A 13,987-nucleotide genomic window follows, 5' to 3' on the forward strand; every position below is an offset into this window, starting at 1 on the left:
CAGGAATGCTCCCTGTGGGAGCTGTCCAGGGGAGGATCTGCAGCCTGTTCCACCAGCAGCCCTGCAGGGGAACCTCTGCCCTGTCCCAGAGGCTGCAGCAGCCCCCAGGCACAGGCAGGGGCAGGACAGAGCACAGCAGGCAAACCCCGGGGCTGCTGGGGCCATTCTGATGCTGCCAGAAGTGATTCACACCAAAACCGCGGTGGAGCTCACCCCCAGCATGTGCCCACCAAATGCTGACCCACTTTGCAGGGCTGCCAGGGGCAGCAGGCTTTCCTCCCTGCCATTCCCACTCCAGGAGAAGAGCCATCTCTGCCTCCAAAGCACTCATCCTGAGACTCTCCACATCTCCCAGAGCTGTATTTTGACTGTGCTCAAACCACTGATTAACTGTAATTAAGCCTGAACTGATGATGGAGGAGCTTGTCATCATTATGCTGTTGGGATTTTGTCAGAATGTGCCTGGAATTTATGCAAGAAAACAGCAATCAGCTGCAGAAAAGCAGACTTTTTTTTAATTTTTATCATTTATCATGTTGGGAACCTCCACTGCCATCACAGATCTGCTTTCCAAACCTTTTTTGTGTGACACAGAGTGTTTCAGTCTCTCTCCATCATCTGGGGCTGGCAGATTCTGCAGTCTCTGAGTAAAGAGAGGAGAGGGAATGCACTCAAATCCCTTTGTCTACACAACCACAGGCTTGAGGTTATTTCCACCAAGAGGCACCAGGTCAGCACTTCCATCCCTTGTGGCTCCAGGTCAAAGGCTCTGAGCAATCTGCACCCAACTCCTGAACACCCTCATGGGAACATGCATTTTCCAGACCTTATTTTTCTAAATTTTCCCAACAGTACAGGACAGAAGGACAGGTAAAATCCAAACAGCAACTCCCTGGGCAGGTTTCACAGGGCAGGCAATTCTGGATGCAGCTGCGGAGCTCACATACTTCCAAAAACATCAGTCTCTCCTCACCCAGACATGTCAGAGGATGAAAATGCTCTTCTCCAGGAAGATGAACCTCACTGTGCCACTGCCAGAGCTGGTGAGGAGCTCTGGACCAGCCACACAAAGCCATGGACCTGCTGCTGTACCAGCTGCCAAACAGAGCTGAATTTGGCTTCAACATAAACTTTGAAATGTCACAGAATTAAAGTGAGGGGATACTTTATGCTAAAATGGAACCATTTTCTGAAATTCAGAACAAAACCAGCCTGGTGTGGAGATGTAGAATGTGAAGTGACCCCAGCAGAGGTGTGTGATGCACAGGTCCCAGTGTCTCACCTGAGAGCCAGAGGGGTGGGAGGTGAACAGAGGAGGGCATGGGGCTGTCTGGAAGGGCAACAAGAAATGTGGGAGAGCTCTGAAATATTCATGTTCCCAGCAGCTGCAGGTCCCAGGGGTGGCTGAGGGTCAGGAGGGGTCTGGGCATGGAGGTCTCTGCTACTGCCCCTCCTCAGGTCAGCCTGGCAGGGATGAGGAAACACAAATTCCAGCCTGGACATGGCAAACACGGCACCAAACCCACCTGCTGGATTGAGGATGAAACTTTCCCATCATCACTAAAGCTTCAGGACACAAAAGCAGCACAGCAGATCTGCTTGCAGAGCTTGGAGCTGCTGCCCAGCTCTGTAATACTCTTCAGTGTGGCAGCAAATTTTGGCCAGCTCTCTGAAATATTAAGTTCCTGACAGTGCCAGGGACAAGGCCAGGGGAGAAGGGCTGTCCAAGCCACCATGGGGACAGCAGGGCACCAGCACAGGCTCATCCAACACCAAATCCTGCACTCCCCAAACCCCATGCTTCCTACATTTGCAGGAATTTGCAAACAGCTCTGAGGGTTGCTTCTGCTCTTGGTGGCAGGAACAGAACAAGGACCCAAGGCTCACACCCTGCTACAGATGTCACCAGCTCAGTGCTGTCACAGCTGCCCTCACTGCAGCCACAGCTCCCCGGGCAGCACAGCCCAGCCAGGCCTCCTCAGCTGCTCCAGACAGATGGAACAAACCCCACCTGAAGGCAGGAGACCTTCCCTGCTCAGCTTTGAGCTGGGCTAAAGCTCCCAGCTTCACAGAATTCCCAGAATGACCAGGTTGGAAGAGACCTCCAAGAACATGGAATCCAACCCAGCCCCAACCCCTCAACTGAACCCTGGCCCCCAGTGCCACATCCAGGCTTTGTTAAACACACCCAGGGATGGGGACTCCACCACCTCCCTGGGCAGCCATTCCAGAACTTTATCACCCTTTCTGTTAAACCTTTTTCCCAATATCCAACCTGTATTTCCCTTGGCGCAGCTTTTGCTGCACCCTGTGTTTTCCAGGGCTGTTGTGGCTCTGAGATCACCCCAAAATGGGGCAAGAGGAAAGGAGCATTTCCAGAGGAAAGGGAACACTCACTGCAGCTTCCTGGGATCACCGCTCAGAGACAGAGAGGTTTCCAGAGACGTTCTCCTGCTGCCCACACCCACAAGCCCAACCAGCAGCTCCAAGGAAAGCAGCAGATAGTTGCCCACCCCTGCAGTGGGAGCCAAACCCAGCCCCAGCAGCACTGGGAGTTCACCATCCCCACTGCCCCAGTCCTGAGTGGGTGGTGACACTGGGTGTCTGCTGCTGGTGGCATTTGGTGGCTGTTGGCATCTCAGAGTGACAAGGGCCCTCTGTGCCACTGCCCTGGGGCCTGCGTGTGCAGCTCAGGCTGCCCCAAATTTCCTCACCCTGGCAGGGACCTGTGCCCTGGTCAAGGGTGTCAGAGGTGCAGGGGAAGCCAATGCTGCCCCCAGACTGGGGGGAAGCTGCAGCCCCTTGTCCCCCAGCAGCACCCCAGTGTGTGGGCAGACCCCAGGCATGCAAGTCAGCAGCACCCAGCTCCTCCCAGTGCCAGGACAGACCCACCCACAGCACCCAGCTGGGCATAGAGACCCCAGTGAGGCCAAAATATCCAAAAAGCTGGGATGAGAATCCCAGCTGAGCCCAGCAGAACCCTCTGGATAGCACCACTCATGAGGAGACCAGAACTAAACACAATTCCTTCTGCTCTGTGGGGCTTTCTTTTTTTCAGAAGTAGCTACCCTAAATTCCCTGTTAGGAGACCAGAGCTAAACACAATTCCTTCTCCCAGTCTGTGGGGCTTTTTTTTTTTACAAGTAGCTGCCCTAAATTCCCTGTTCCGTGCACCAGGCCCACTTGTGGTGGAAAGCAGCTCTTACATAAGTGCCAAGCAGCTCCTGAGTCAGCAGGGGCAGAGTCTGTGACTTTGTGTGTCCCCACAGCAGCACAGGCTCCTGCAGGCACACAGCCTGCTCCACGGGCTGCCTATTCCTGGAGCACATTTTCCAAACCACAGGAATGGCATTTTCAGTGCCTGCTCACTCTCTGGAGCTGCAGGAAATCCATGGCTGCTCTCAAAATGTCGGGCTGCTCTCTCAGTGGCTCTGAACACCTGCCTGTGGCAAGAGGTGGGTTTGTCTCACCCTGATTATTTATCACACCCGCCTCCCAAGCTCCTCCACCTCCAGTCAGGCAGTTTTAGCTTCTCCTGCATCTCCTCAGTGCCACCACCACGGTACTCACTCTGAGTGACGCCTGTCAATGCCACTGAACAACTCCCACAGCTCCTCCGAGCTCAGGATGCCATCAGAGAAATAGTTCTTGAACTCCTCAAATGACAGCTTCCCATCATCTGCATTCAAAGGAAAGGGAAGAATAATTATGGATCTGAGGAAAGCAGCATCCCAGCCCTGCGTGGGACGGGGCTGGGCGTGTTCTGCATGATAATTACAGCACAAATCTCCCTGAGAGCCTGGCCCACCAGCCCAGCAAAAACACGGGGTGCTGCTGGAAGTGCAGGTGGGAATTTCAGCCCTTCCCTAAAGGCCCCACTGTGGTGTTCTCAGAAAGGCACACACACTGTCCAAGAACAGCATCAGATTTCCATGGAAAGAAAGTGCTCTGCATGGACTCAAGAGCTTTTTCCTTCCGTTCTGTGGAGGACTGCAGCTCCTGGGCTGCACTGTGATCTGCAATAAAAGCATCTCCTGAGCTACCATGCAGGAAAAGAGCCCAAGAGAGTGTGGGAAGGTTCAGGGAAACCATTTGTGATTTTGGACCTCTTGGCTTATGGGTGCTGGATTAAAAACTGGGTAGCAGAGCCTAAATCCCAAATGCCAGGGGCTCCAGGGGCACCCAGAAACAGAATCCCCCAGCCAGGAGGGTGAAACTTCCCCATCATCACTAAAGCTTCAGGACACAAAAGCAGCACAGCAGATCTGCTTGCAGAGCTTGGAGCTGCTGCCCAGCTCTGTAATACTCTTCAATCTGGCAGCAAATTTTGGCCAGCTCTCTGAAATATTAAGTTCCTGGCAGTGCCAGGGACAAGGCCAGGGGAGAAGGGCTGTCCAAGCCACCCTGGGGACAGCAGGGCACCAGCACAGGCTCATCCAACACCAAATCCTGCACTCCCCAAACCCCATGTTTCCTACATTGAAAATTCCTGCAAAACAACTCTGTCTGAGGGTGTGCTCTGTAAAACCCTGGACTGAGCACAGAGACAGGACCAATCCTGTGAGGGACTGAGCAGAATCCTGACAGCCCCTGGGCAGGAGAAGGGCTTGGAAGGGGCTGTGTCCTGTGTCCTGAGCCCATTCCCAGCCCCTGGGCAGGGATCCAGGTGAAGCAGAAAAGCATTTTCCACCCTCCCTCTTGCAGCCAAAGCTCCCAGTGGGCAGGAGCCAGGCAGGGAGGGGGAGGCAGCAGCAGGAACAAAGCACTCACCGTTCTTGTCGGCTCGCCGGAAAATCTGCAAGACAAAACACAACAGGAGAGAAGGGCAGCTGAGCAGTGAGCCAGGCAGCACCCAGCACCACGGAAAAACACCTCCAGGAGCTCAGGGAGAAGCCCCAGCTGTTGGGATTGCACAGGAAATTCCCCTTTGCCAATGATTAAACCCATTTCTTGCCTCTAATGCACCGAGCTCTTGGCTGAGTGAGCCTGGCACTCACAGCAAGCACCTTTAGAAAACACACAGGCAAAGCAGAAAGGACTTTGCTGCATCCTTGTGATGGCAACTGTTTAATTTTTCAGTGCATTTAAAGGAAAGAGCATTAAGAATAAACCCAGTCTGTAAGGAAGCACTTTGTGCATCACCAACACTCCAGCACCTGCATCAAGGAGCAGCTCCTGCCCTGAGCTTTGTACCCAGCCCTCAGCACAGCCCTCCCCACAGCTCCTCGGCATGCACACTCACTGTAATTAATCATTAATGAGTTAATTAATCTGTAACTGCTTCTGCCACAGGGCACAGCTGGAGAGCTGCTCCAGCTCAGGGTCTCAGCACAGATTCCCAACCATGAGGCTTCTCCCATGCCCCAGGAGAGAGCTGGGGCTGCTCAGCCCTGCTGGGATCTGCTTCACCAGGAGTTATTGGGGCTGACTCCAGTGAGGAGCAGCATCGCTTCTGAACCTGGCAACATTTTCCCAGACCAAAATGTACAAGGTTTTGTCCAGCACATCCTAATGGAGGCAGCAACAGAAAACTGTCTATGTGGAAACTGTCCTTTATATCATCCTGGCTTGTGGCCACATTTCTGTTCACAGAGAAAAGCAAGGTACAACTTCCCAAGGATATTTCTGGGAATCACAGAGAGAAACCTCAGAGAAAGAAAGAACAATTCTTATCTCATTTACTGCTCCTCCTGTTGTTCACAAGTGGAATGCATTGTGGAAGACTGTTTACCTGAAGGGAATTGATAATTGGATTCTGGTGTGTTTTGATTCATTGACCATTGAATCCAGGTGTGTGTGAGGGGCATGAACCAGTTTTTGCTTGGCACTGACAGTCACGAGATGCTGGACAGTTGAGTGCAGCTGGGTGCTTGTGCAGATTCAGTGTAATATAGTATAGAATAATATAGTATAATAAAATAATTAATTAGCCTATATATAATAAAGTAATAATTAATTAGCTTTCTGATAGCCTTCTGAATAGAGTCCTCCTCATCATTCCTCCCCTTCGTCAGGGTTGCCTTGATTTACTATACTGGCTGATGAAGAAATCTGCAGGTCTGAAGAAAGATTAGGAAGGAAAAAGGGCCAGGAAAGGAGACTGAACTTTTCTGTTCTTGCCCCCATGCCCAGAGCAGCCCCAGTGGCTGCACAGACAGAGGCACTGCAGCCCCTCCTGCACCACCCACTGCCAGCTCCATGCACGTCCTGAGGCAAAGTAGGAGCTGCCCAGGAAAACCCCCTGAGCCTCTGGGTTGCAGCTGGCCAGAGGCTTTTCTAGGGCTGGAGCTCCCTGGTTCCTTCCCTGGGAAGCAGGAGCAGCTCCTTGGAGGATGCTCCTGTGAGCACAGCGAGCTCCTCCTGCCCCAAGCTGAGGAGCTGGGGCTGCCTGGAGCTGGGCACCGTCAGGGAACCAACCATCCCTGGGATCCCAGCTGGCCAGGAAAGGGGGTGGGCACGCCCTGAGCACCACACAGCACACACTGAGCTGAGATGGGAACCTGCAGCTCCCAAACAGTGATGATTTCTCTGGATTTTAGAGCAAAGCTTTCTCCAGGCTAACGGGTTCTTTGTGGGGTCTCACAGCTGCAGGGGCAGCACCTGTGGTATTGTATTTACAGTATTTATTGTATTACTATTTTAAATTTGTATTTATTGTATTCCTGCCCCAAAAAAGGCAGGAATGATGAATCTGACTCCATGTTCTCAGAAGGCTCATTTATTACTTTATAATACTATATTATATTAAAGAATACTATACTATACTAAAGAATACAGAAAGGATACTTACTGAATGCTAAAAAGATAATAATGAAAACTGGTGACTCTCTCCAGAGTCCTGACACAGCTTGGCCCTGATTGGCCAAACAGTCAAACAACTAACAGCAGAATGCAATGGAACAATCACCTGTGGGTAAACAATCTCCAAACACATTGCACATGTGAGCACAACACAGGAGGAAGCTCCATCCCACCACCACCAGAGCTCCTGCAGGCCTGGACCTGTCCCCACCTGCCAATTGCAGCATCCAACCAGCCAAAAGTGTCTGTGGGGTGAAACACCACACACCAGCCAGCCAAAAGTGTCTGTGGGGTGAAACACCACAGTGCTGCTGTTTGGTTCAGCACCAAGGGCCAGACAAGCTCAGGCACATCCCGTCCTGCAATATTGGTATTTATTCCCACAGCCCCTGGCATGGCAGGGCTCTGGCTGCCTGCAGCCAGCCCAGCCCTGCCTGAGCCCAGCTCCAGCCCAGCCCAGCCGGCACAGAGCCCTTTCCACACTCCACAGGGCCGGTGCTGTCCCCTCCCTGGGCACAGGGGCGGCAGCTGAGCGCTGTCCCCAGTGAGGACAGCAGCCTGGACAAAGCCAGGGGAAGGTGATGCAGAGCCAGGCTGGGAGTGGCATTAGGGCCCTACAAGGAATCCCTCTCTTGCCTCAGGGTGCAGCCCCAGAGCACAGGGGCACTGCCTGGAGCCTGGGATGTTTCCCTCAGCCCTTGGGCTTGTGCCTTTCCTCATGGGACCAAGGGAAGAGGCAGTGAAACAGCATTTATTTATGGGATGAGCCCCACACATACCCCGGGAAGGAAGGAGATTATAGGATTCCTCCCTGCCTGCAGGTCTGGAGGCAGCCGCGGTGCTGGGGAGGGGACAGCTGCCCTGGGGACAATGCCACATCGACCCGCGGCAGGCTGGACAGGCTGTGGTCAGGCAGCAGAACCCGTCCTTCCTGCAGCTCCCATGTCCCAGGGGGGACAGAGCAAACCCTGGGCCTGAGGGATGAATCTCCCCGAGGCTGGAGATGCTGCACAGGGCCATGGCAGCACTGCAGCTCCTACCGCGCCTGCAGCGAAGCGTCTCGGGCAAAGCCCTCCTCCTCCTCCTCCTCACTTCTCCCAAAGGCAGGAGATGTGCTGGCAGGTCCCAGAGGAGCAGCAGCCGCTGGGTGCGGCGCTGCGGGGAGGCAGGCAGGGATCCTGCCCTGCTGCCGGGGGATGCTCACCCCGACCAGCCTGGGTGTCACAGACATCTTTTATGAAATATCCTTTCCTTAGGATTTTTCCTCCTGAGAAGCTGAGAGACCTCAGGAACAAAATATAAACATTGATTATCTGCTGCTGTGGAATGCAACAGGTGCCTCTGTGATTGGCCCATGTTAGATGTTTCTAATTAATGGCCAATCACAGCCCAGCTGGCTCAGACAGAGAGTCTGAGACACAAACCTTTGTTATCATTCTTTCTTTTTCTATTCTTAGCTAGGCTTCTGAGGAAATCCTTTCTTCTATTCTTTTAGTATAGTTTTAATGTAATATATATCATAAAATAATAAATCAGCCTTCTGAAACATGGAGTCAGATCCTCATCTCTTCCCTCATCCTGGGACCCCTGTGAACACGGTCACACCTGGGGGCAGCTGGGCACCAGCCAAGTGCCCAGAGCCAAAGGTGCAGAGATGAAACTCACCCTGCCAAGCTCCGGAGCAAAGCTGGGAGCAAAGGAGTCACAGGGTAGAGGAAGAGAAGCCGTCAGAACCCGGAAAGCAGCTGCTAGAGTTGTTAACATTTCCCATTTTAATTGCTTTAATGACACCCTGAGGGATGGATGTGCGACTCAGCGAGTGCCCTGAGGAGCTGAGCTGGAACACAGCTGCCACCAGCCGCCCCCTCCTGCCCACCTCCCCTCAGCCGAGCAATTAGCGCGGTTAATGATGCTGGCTGGAGAGCCTGGCAGCCCGAGCCCCCCAGGCAGGAGAGAGACCCTGACCCCAGCTGGCAGCTGAGCGGCACCACGGCTTCCCAGCGCCTCCCTGGGCATCCCAGGGGGTTTGGACTGCACCAGACGTGGCTAGTCCAGCCCGGGATCTGCTGTTCCCCTCCTCTGGGATAGGCTGGGGCACGGGGTGAACCTGGAGCGGGTCAGGACGGAGATGGCAGCTGGGACACGACAGCTGGCACCGACCTGGGTTGTGCCAGTGTCCGGGCACCTCATCCTTAAGCCTGGCTGGCTTTCTCCTCCTCCTCCTCCCTGCGGCAGGGCAGGGGCAGCACCTCTGTCCCCACATGTCCCTGGTCCCCAGGGTGGCTCGGAGTGCAGCGGTGCCGGACACATGGCAGTGCCAGGGCTCTGTCAGCAGGGCGATTTGGGCAGGAGGGCCGGAGGTGCTCCAGGGGTGCCCGGGCTGTGCCCCTGGCCCTGGCACATGGCCAGCACGCAGCCACCTCCCTCCCAGAGCCCCGGCCCCTGGCCCAGGAGGGGACGCGGTGTGACAGGAGGAACCGTGCCAGCATCCCCGAACACAAAGAGCCACCACCTGCATTTCCAACTCCCCCGTGCCACCCACAGCCGCCAGGATGCCGAGGCAGCCTCCAACCCGCACGGAGCATCCTCCTCCACAATTGCCGCAGGCACCGCTCTGCTGGATCCCATGGCTGTGAACAGCTCCAGGGAACCTTCCACGGCGCTCCTGCCACACAGCTCCCGCTCCGGGAGTCATGACAGCCAGCTCTGGATGAGGCGTGGGCTGTTCCCAGCCACCAGAGGCCCAGCATTCAGCAGAAGGACACGACATCATTACTGAAGCCATCACGACCAGGCTGGCAGGGGCACATCCCCCGGGCCGGTTGCTCCGGGAAGGAGCCTCACCCCACGCCAGCCGTGCGCGGCTCCCGAGCGGGGCACAGGGTGCGGGGTCCCGCCCGCGGTACTCACGTCGTGGAAGATGGGCAGCGGCTGGCGGCGGGGCTTGGGGCCGCGATCTGCGGAGAGCAGGCACACGGCCAGCAGCTCGGCACACGACATCATGGTCCCGCCGGGCGCGGTGCTGCGGGCACCGGGGCAAGGGGAGCAGTGCCGGAGGGCGCGGTGCCTTAGGGCGCGGTGTGGTGCCCGGGATGCGGTGCGGTACCGCAGGGCACGGGTTCGGTGCGGTGCCCGGGATGCGGTGTGGTGCCCGGGATGCGGTGCGGTACCGCAGGGCACGGGTTCGGTGCGGTGCCCGGGATGCGGTGTGGTGCCCGGGATGCGGTGCGGTACCGCAGGGCACGGGTTCGGTGCGGTGCCCCGGGATGCGGTGCGGTGCCGCAGGGCAGGGGCGCTGCTGTACAGATGGGCTCGGTGCGGTGCCGTAGGGCACGGCTAGGCGCGGTACCGTAGAGATGGGCTGGGTGCGGAAATGGCCTCGGTGCGGTAGGGATGGATCTGGTTCCGTGCCTTAGCGATCAGCTGCGTGCCGGAGGGACGGGTTTGGCTCTGTTCGGTGCTGTAGGGATGGGTTCGGCAGGGATGGTTCGGCTGGGCTCAGTTCGGTTCGGCAGGGTGGCTCGGTTTGGTTGCCTCGGCTCGGTTCAGCCCGGCTCGGTCCGGGCGCCGCTCGCGCCCGACACCAAAAACCACCAATGGGCTTGGCGGAGGGGAGAGGGGCGGGCCCACGCTGGGTCCCGGTGCCCGCTCGCCGCTGAGGCGATCCCGGTCGGACCCAGAACAGCCCCGTGGGATCCCCGTGCTGGGCTGTGTGACCGTCCCTGAGTGTCCCAGTGTGACCAGAGCTATCAGTGCTGGCCCCACAGCAGCCCTGGGTGCCCCAGCTGATCCCAGGGTGGCCACAGGTGGTCTCGGTGTGGTCACTGTTGGCCCCGCAGTAACGCTGGGTGCCTCGGCTGGCCCTGGGGTGGCTCTAGTCGGGTGACGGATGGTCCCAGTGTGGTCGTTGTTGACCCCACCGTAGCCCTGGGTGCCCTAAGCAAGGCCCCAGGTGGTCCCAGTTGAGCCATGGATGGTCCCAGTGTGGTTGCTCTTGCCCCCAGGGTAGCTCTGGTTGGCCCAGATGGCCCTGGGGCTGCCCCAGTTTGACCATGGCTGGTCCTAGTGTGGTCATGGCTGGTCCTAGCATAGCTTGGGTTGTCCCACTGTGGCTCCAGTTGGTCCCAGTTTGTCCACAGGTGGTCCCAGTGCGGTCACTGTTGGCTTTGGGACAGTCCTGATTGTCCCAGTTGGTCCCAGTTTGACCACAGCTGGTCCCAACATGGGCACTGATGGCACTGGGAAAGCCCTGCTTTCCTCAGCTGGCCCTGGGTTGGCCCCAGTTTGACCACAGGTGGTCCCACTGTGGTTTTGGTGGCCCTGGAGTGGTCCCCTGACACCCAGGCTTGTTCCACATGAGTTCCTGGTGGTGCCAGCCCCTCCATGCCCTCAGTGCCAGGCAAGCTCCGAGCTGCTTCCCTCCAGAGCAGCATGCCAGGATCCCAGTACCTCCAGAGATGGGAACCCCTGCCCCAGCCGGCTGGGGGACACGAGGAGGAGGAAGAAGAGGAGGAGGAGGAGGAGCTGTGCCCATCCCTTGCCTGGCACAGGCATCTGGGGGCTTGTGCCTCCATTCCAGGATTTCACTTCCTGAAAAGGGCCATGAACCTGTTTTGCTTGGATTTTGCAGAATCCCAGGCAGGCTTTGCCTCCCTCAGCACCACCTCTGCTTTCACAGGGAGCTCTGCAGGACGCCCTGATTGCTGAGCTCAGCTCTGCTTGAGCCAGGTCTCAGATGCAAGCCCCTTGCCCACCCCAAGGTGACCCACTGCAGCACGTGGAGCTCCCTCACCCCCTGCTCCCCCTGGGACAAGGTGCTCCAAGCTGAGCCCACGGCATCACAGCTATTTTTAGCATCTCCCAGCTGTTCCAGGTGTGTGCAAAGCAAAAGAGGTGGAAAAAGCCCAGCTGGGCCCTGGCAGGGGCATCCAAGGGCTCCAGGGTGCACGTGCACTCACTGCCCTTGGCACGGGGCTGTCCCTGTCCCCAGAGAGCTCCAAGGGCTGGAGCTGAGTGTGACCATCACCAAATCCATCTGAAATGGGAGCAGGAACAAAACACAGGCAAGGGGTGCAGCAGGGACAGGAGACTCGCCCTGCATGGAGTATGGAAGGAGCTTGGGTGATGGCGAGGCTCTGCCCTGGATCAAAATCCCCCCCCCTTGGAAGGGTTCCCACACTCCCATCTGCCCCAAAAACCCACACTTGGTGCCCAGTGGGATCCCTGGGAGTCAGCATCAGGTTCCATGTGGGAAGGAGCAGCCTGAGAGTGAGTGAACTTCACCTGGAGGGTGAAGTTCAGACTGATGGCAGGAGGTGACAGGTGTGACCGTGCTCACAGGGGTCCCAGGATGAGGGAAGAGACGAGGATCTGACTCCATGTTTCAGAAGGCTGATTTATTATTTTATCATATATATTATATTAAAACTATACTAAAAGAATAGAAGAAAGGATTTCATCAGAAGGCTAGCTAAGAATAGAAAAAGAAAGAATGATAACAAAGGCTTGGTCTCAGCCTCTCTGGCTGAGCCAGCTGGGCTGTGATTGGCCATTAATTAGCAACATCCAACATGGGCCAATCAAAGATCCACCTGCTGCATTCCACAGCAGCAGATAACCAATGTTTACATTTTGTTCCTGAGGCCTCTCAGCTTCTCAGGAGGAAAAATCCTAAGGAAAGGATTTTCCATAAAAGATGTCTGTGACAGACAGGTGCTCCCAACTCCCAGAAAGCCACGGCAGGGAAGGGGGACATGGCCCTGGCTGTGGGGGACACCAGGGCTCTGCTCTGCTCCCCAGCACCTCAGCAGGGAGCAATTAAAGGGAGCAGCCACTCAGCAGCATCCCAGGAATAAACAACGCTGCTCCTCAGCTCCCTGAGCTCCCTCCTTTGGAGGAAACAGGAGGGATTTTTGCAAATCGGGAAGGGTGGCGTGGGATGCAGAGCTGGGGCAGGGCACCCCTGCCTACAGAGACCCCAAACCGCTCTAGGACCCTCTGAGGGGGATCTGGTTAAAGATACAAACCCTTACGGGGGGCATTAATGCCCCTGCCAGCCTGTCCTGGAGCTCACCCCGCTGTGGAGCTCTCCTGACCCCCCAGATCCCAACCCTACAGCCCAGGGCCAGGACACCGCGGGGCTGCCTGGGCTCAGCACCGTGGCCACATCCTGCCCAGCATTTTCCAGTGCCAGGGGGGTCACCATGGTCCCTGTGGGGTGACACTCCTGGCAATGAGCTGAGAGCCCAAGGATGAGTGCAAGGTGCCCATCCCCTGACCTGCTGCCTTCACCTGGCAGAGAAAAGCAGCTTTGGAGCAGAAAAATCAAACCAGACAGTGCCTGAGGCTGCTTCCCAGCGCTGCCATGTGCTCTTCTACCATCAGCTCCCTCTCCAGGCACCCGAAATAGCAGAGGGAAGCCCTTCAGCTGCATCATGAATCATCCTGGGAGGCACAGTGGTTATTTTTACGTGGCTCATGTGGAGCTGGCAGTGCAGCCCCCAGGGCTGGGCAGTGCTGCTGCAGTGGGACACAGCCCTGTCCCTGTGCTGGTGCTCACAGGGGTCCCAGGATGAGGGAAGCGATGAGACACTTGACTCCATGTTTCAGAAGGCTGATTTATTATTCTATGATATATATTATATTAAAAGAAAATTATATACTAAAACTATACTAAAAGAATAGAAGAAAGGATTTCATCAGAAGATTAGCAAGGAATAGAAAAGAATGATAATAAAATCTTGTGACTGCTCACAGCCTCAACACAGGTGGATGTCATTGGTCATCAAATAAAAACAATTTCCCATGCTGGATAAACAATTCTCCAGATCACATTCCAAAGCAGCAGAACATGGAGAAGCTGAAGCTTCTCAGCTTCTCAGGAGAAAAGATCCTGGCAAAAAGATTTGTTGGGGCAGACCCTCGTGACACTTTGCCTTCTCTCGGGGAAAAGAGGCAGAGCTGTGCTGCTGCTGGGGTGGGCTGGCTGTGGGAGCAGCCCTGTGGAGCTGGGGATGGCAGTGCAAGTCCTCTCCCCTCTCCCTGTGCCCCCTGGATCCCATAAAAAATATTTCCTGTGCTGGGGTGTAGGAGTGATGGGGGTAGGACGGTGGGGATGGATGGACACGAGAGATCTCTGCAGCCAGGGCTGGAACTTGGGGTTTATTGCAAAGGGCCTGGGGGCAGG

At 56.0% G+C, this 13,987-nt stretch overlaps 1 protein-coding gene across 1 annotated transcript in view; it reads right to left on the bottom strand.

Moving 5' to 3' along the window:
• The window catches only part of NECAB3 (N-terminal EF-hand calcium binding protein 3), a 31,879-nt gene extending 21,505 nt beyond the window's left edge, over window positions 1–10,374 (bottom strand). Inside the window, exons 1-3 of the mRNA XM_014310657.2 lie at window positions 9,712–10,374; window positions 4,771–4,795; window positions 3,571–3,679 (exon numbers count right to left, since the gene is read on the bottom strand). Coding sequence (XP_014166132.1) covers window positions 3,571–3,679; window positions 4,771–4,795; window positions 9,712–9,804 — 227 coding nt within the window. The 5' untranslated portion in view covers window positions 9,805–10,374. The remainder of the gene's footprint in view (window positions 1–3,570; window positions 3,680–4,770; window positions 4,796–9,711) is intronic.
• Between the last annotated feature and the right edge of the window lie 3,613 nt (window positions 10,375–13,987).

This window comes from Geospiza fortis, unplaced genomic scaffold, assembly GCF_000277835.1.
Source record: "Geospiza fortis unplaced genomic scaffold, GeoFor_1.0 scaffold57, whole genome shotgun sequence".
NCBI lineage: Eukaryota > Metazoa > Chordata > Aves > Passeriformes > Thraupidae > Geospiza > Geospiza fortis.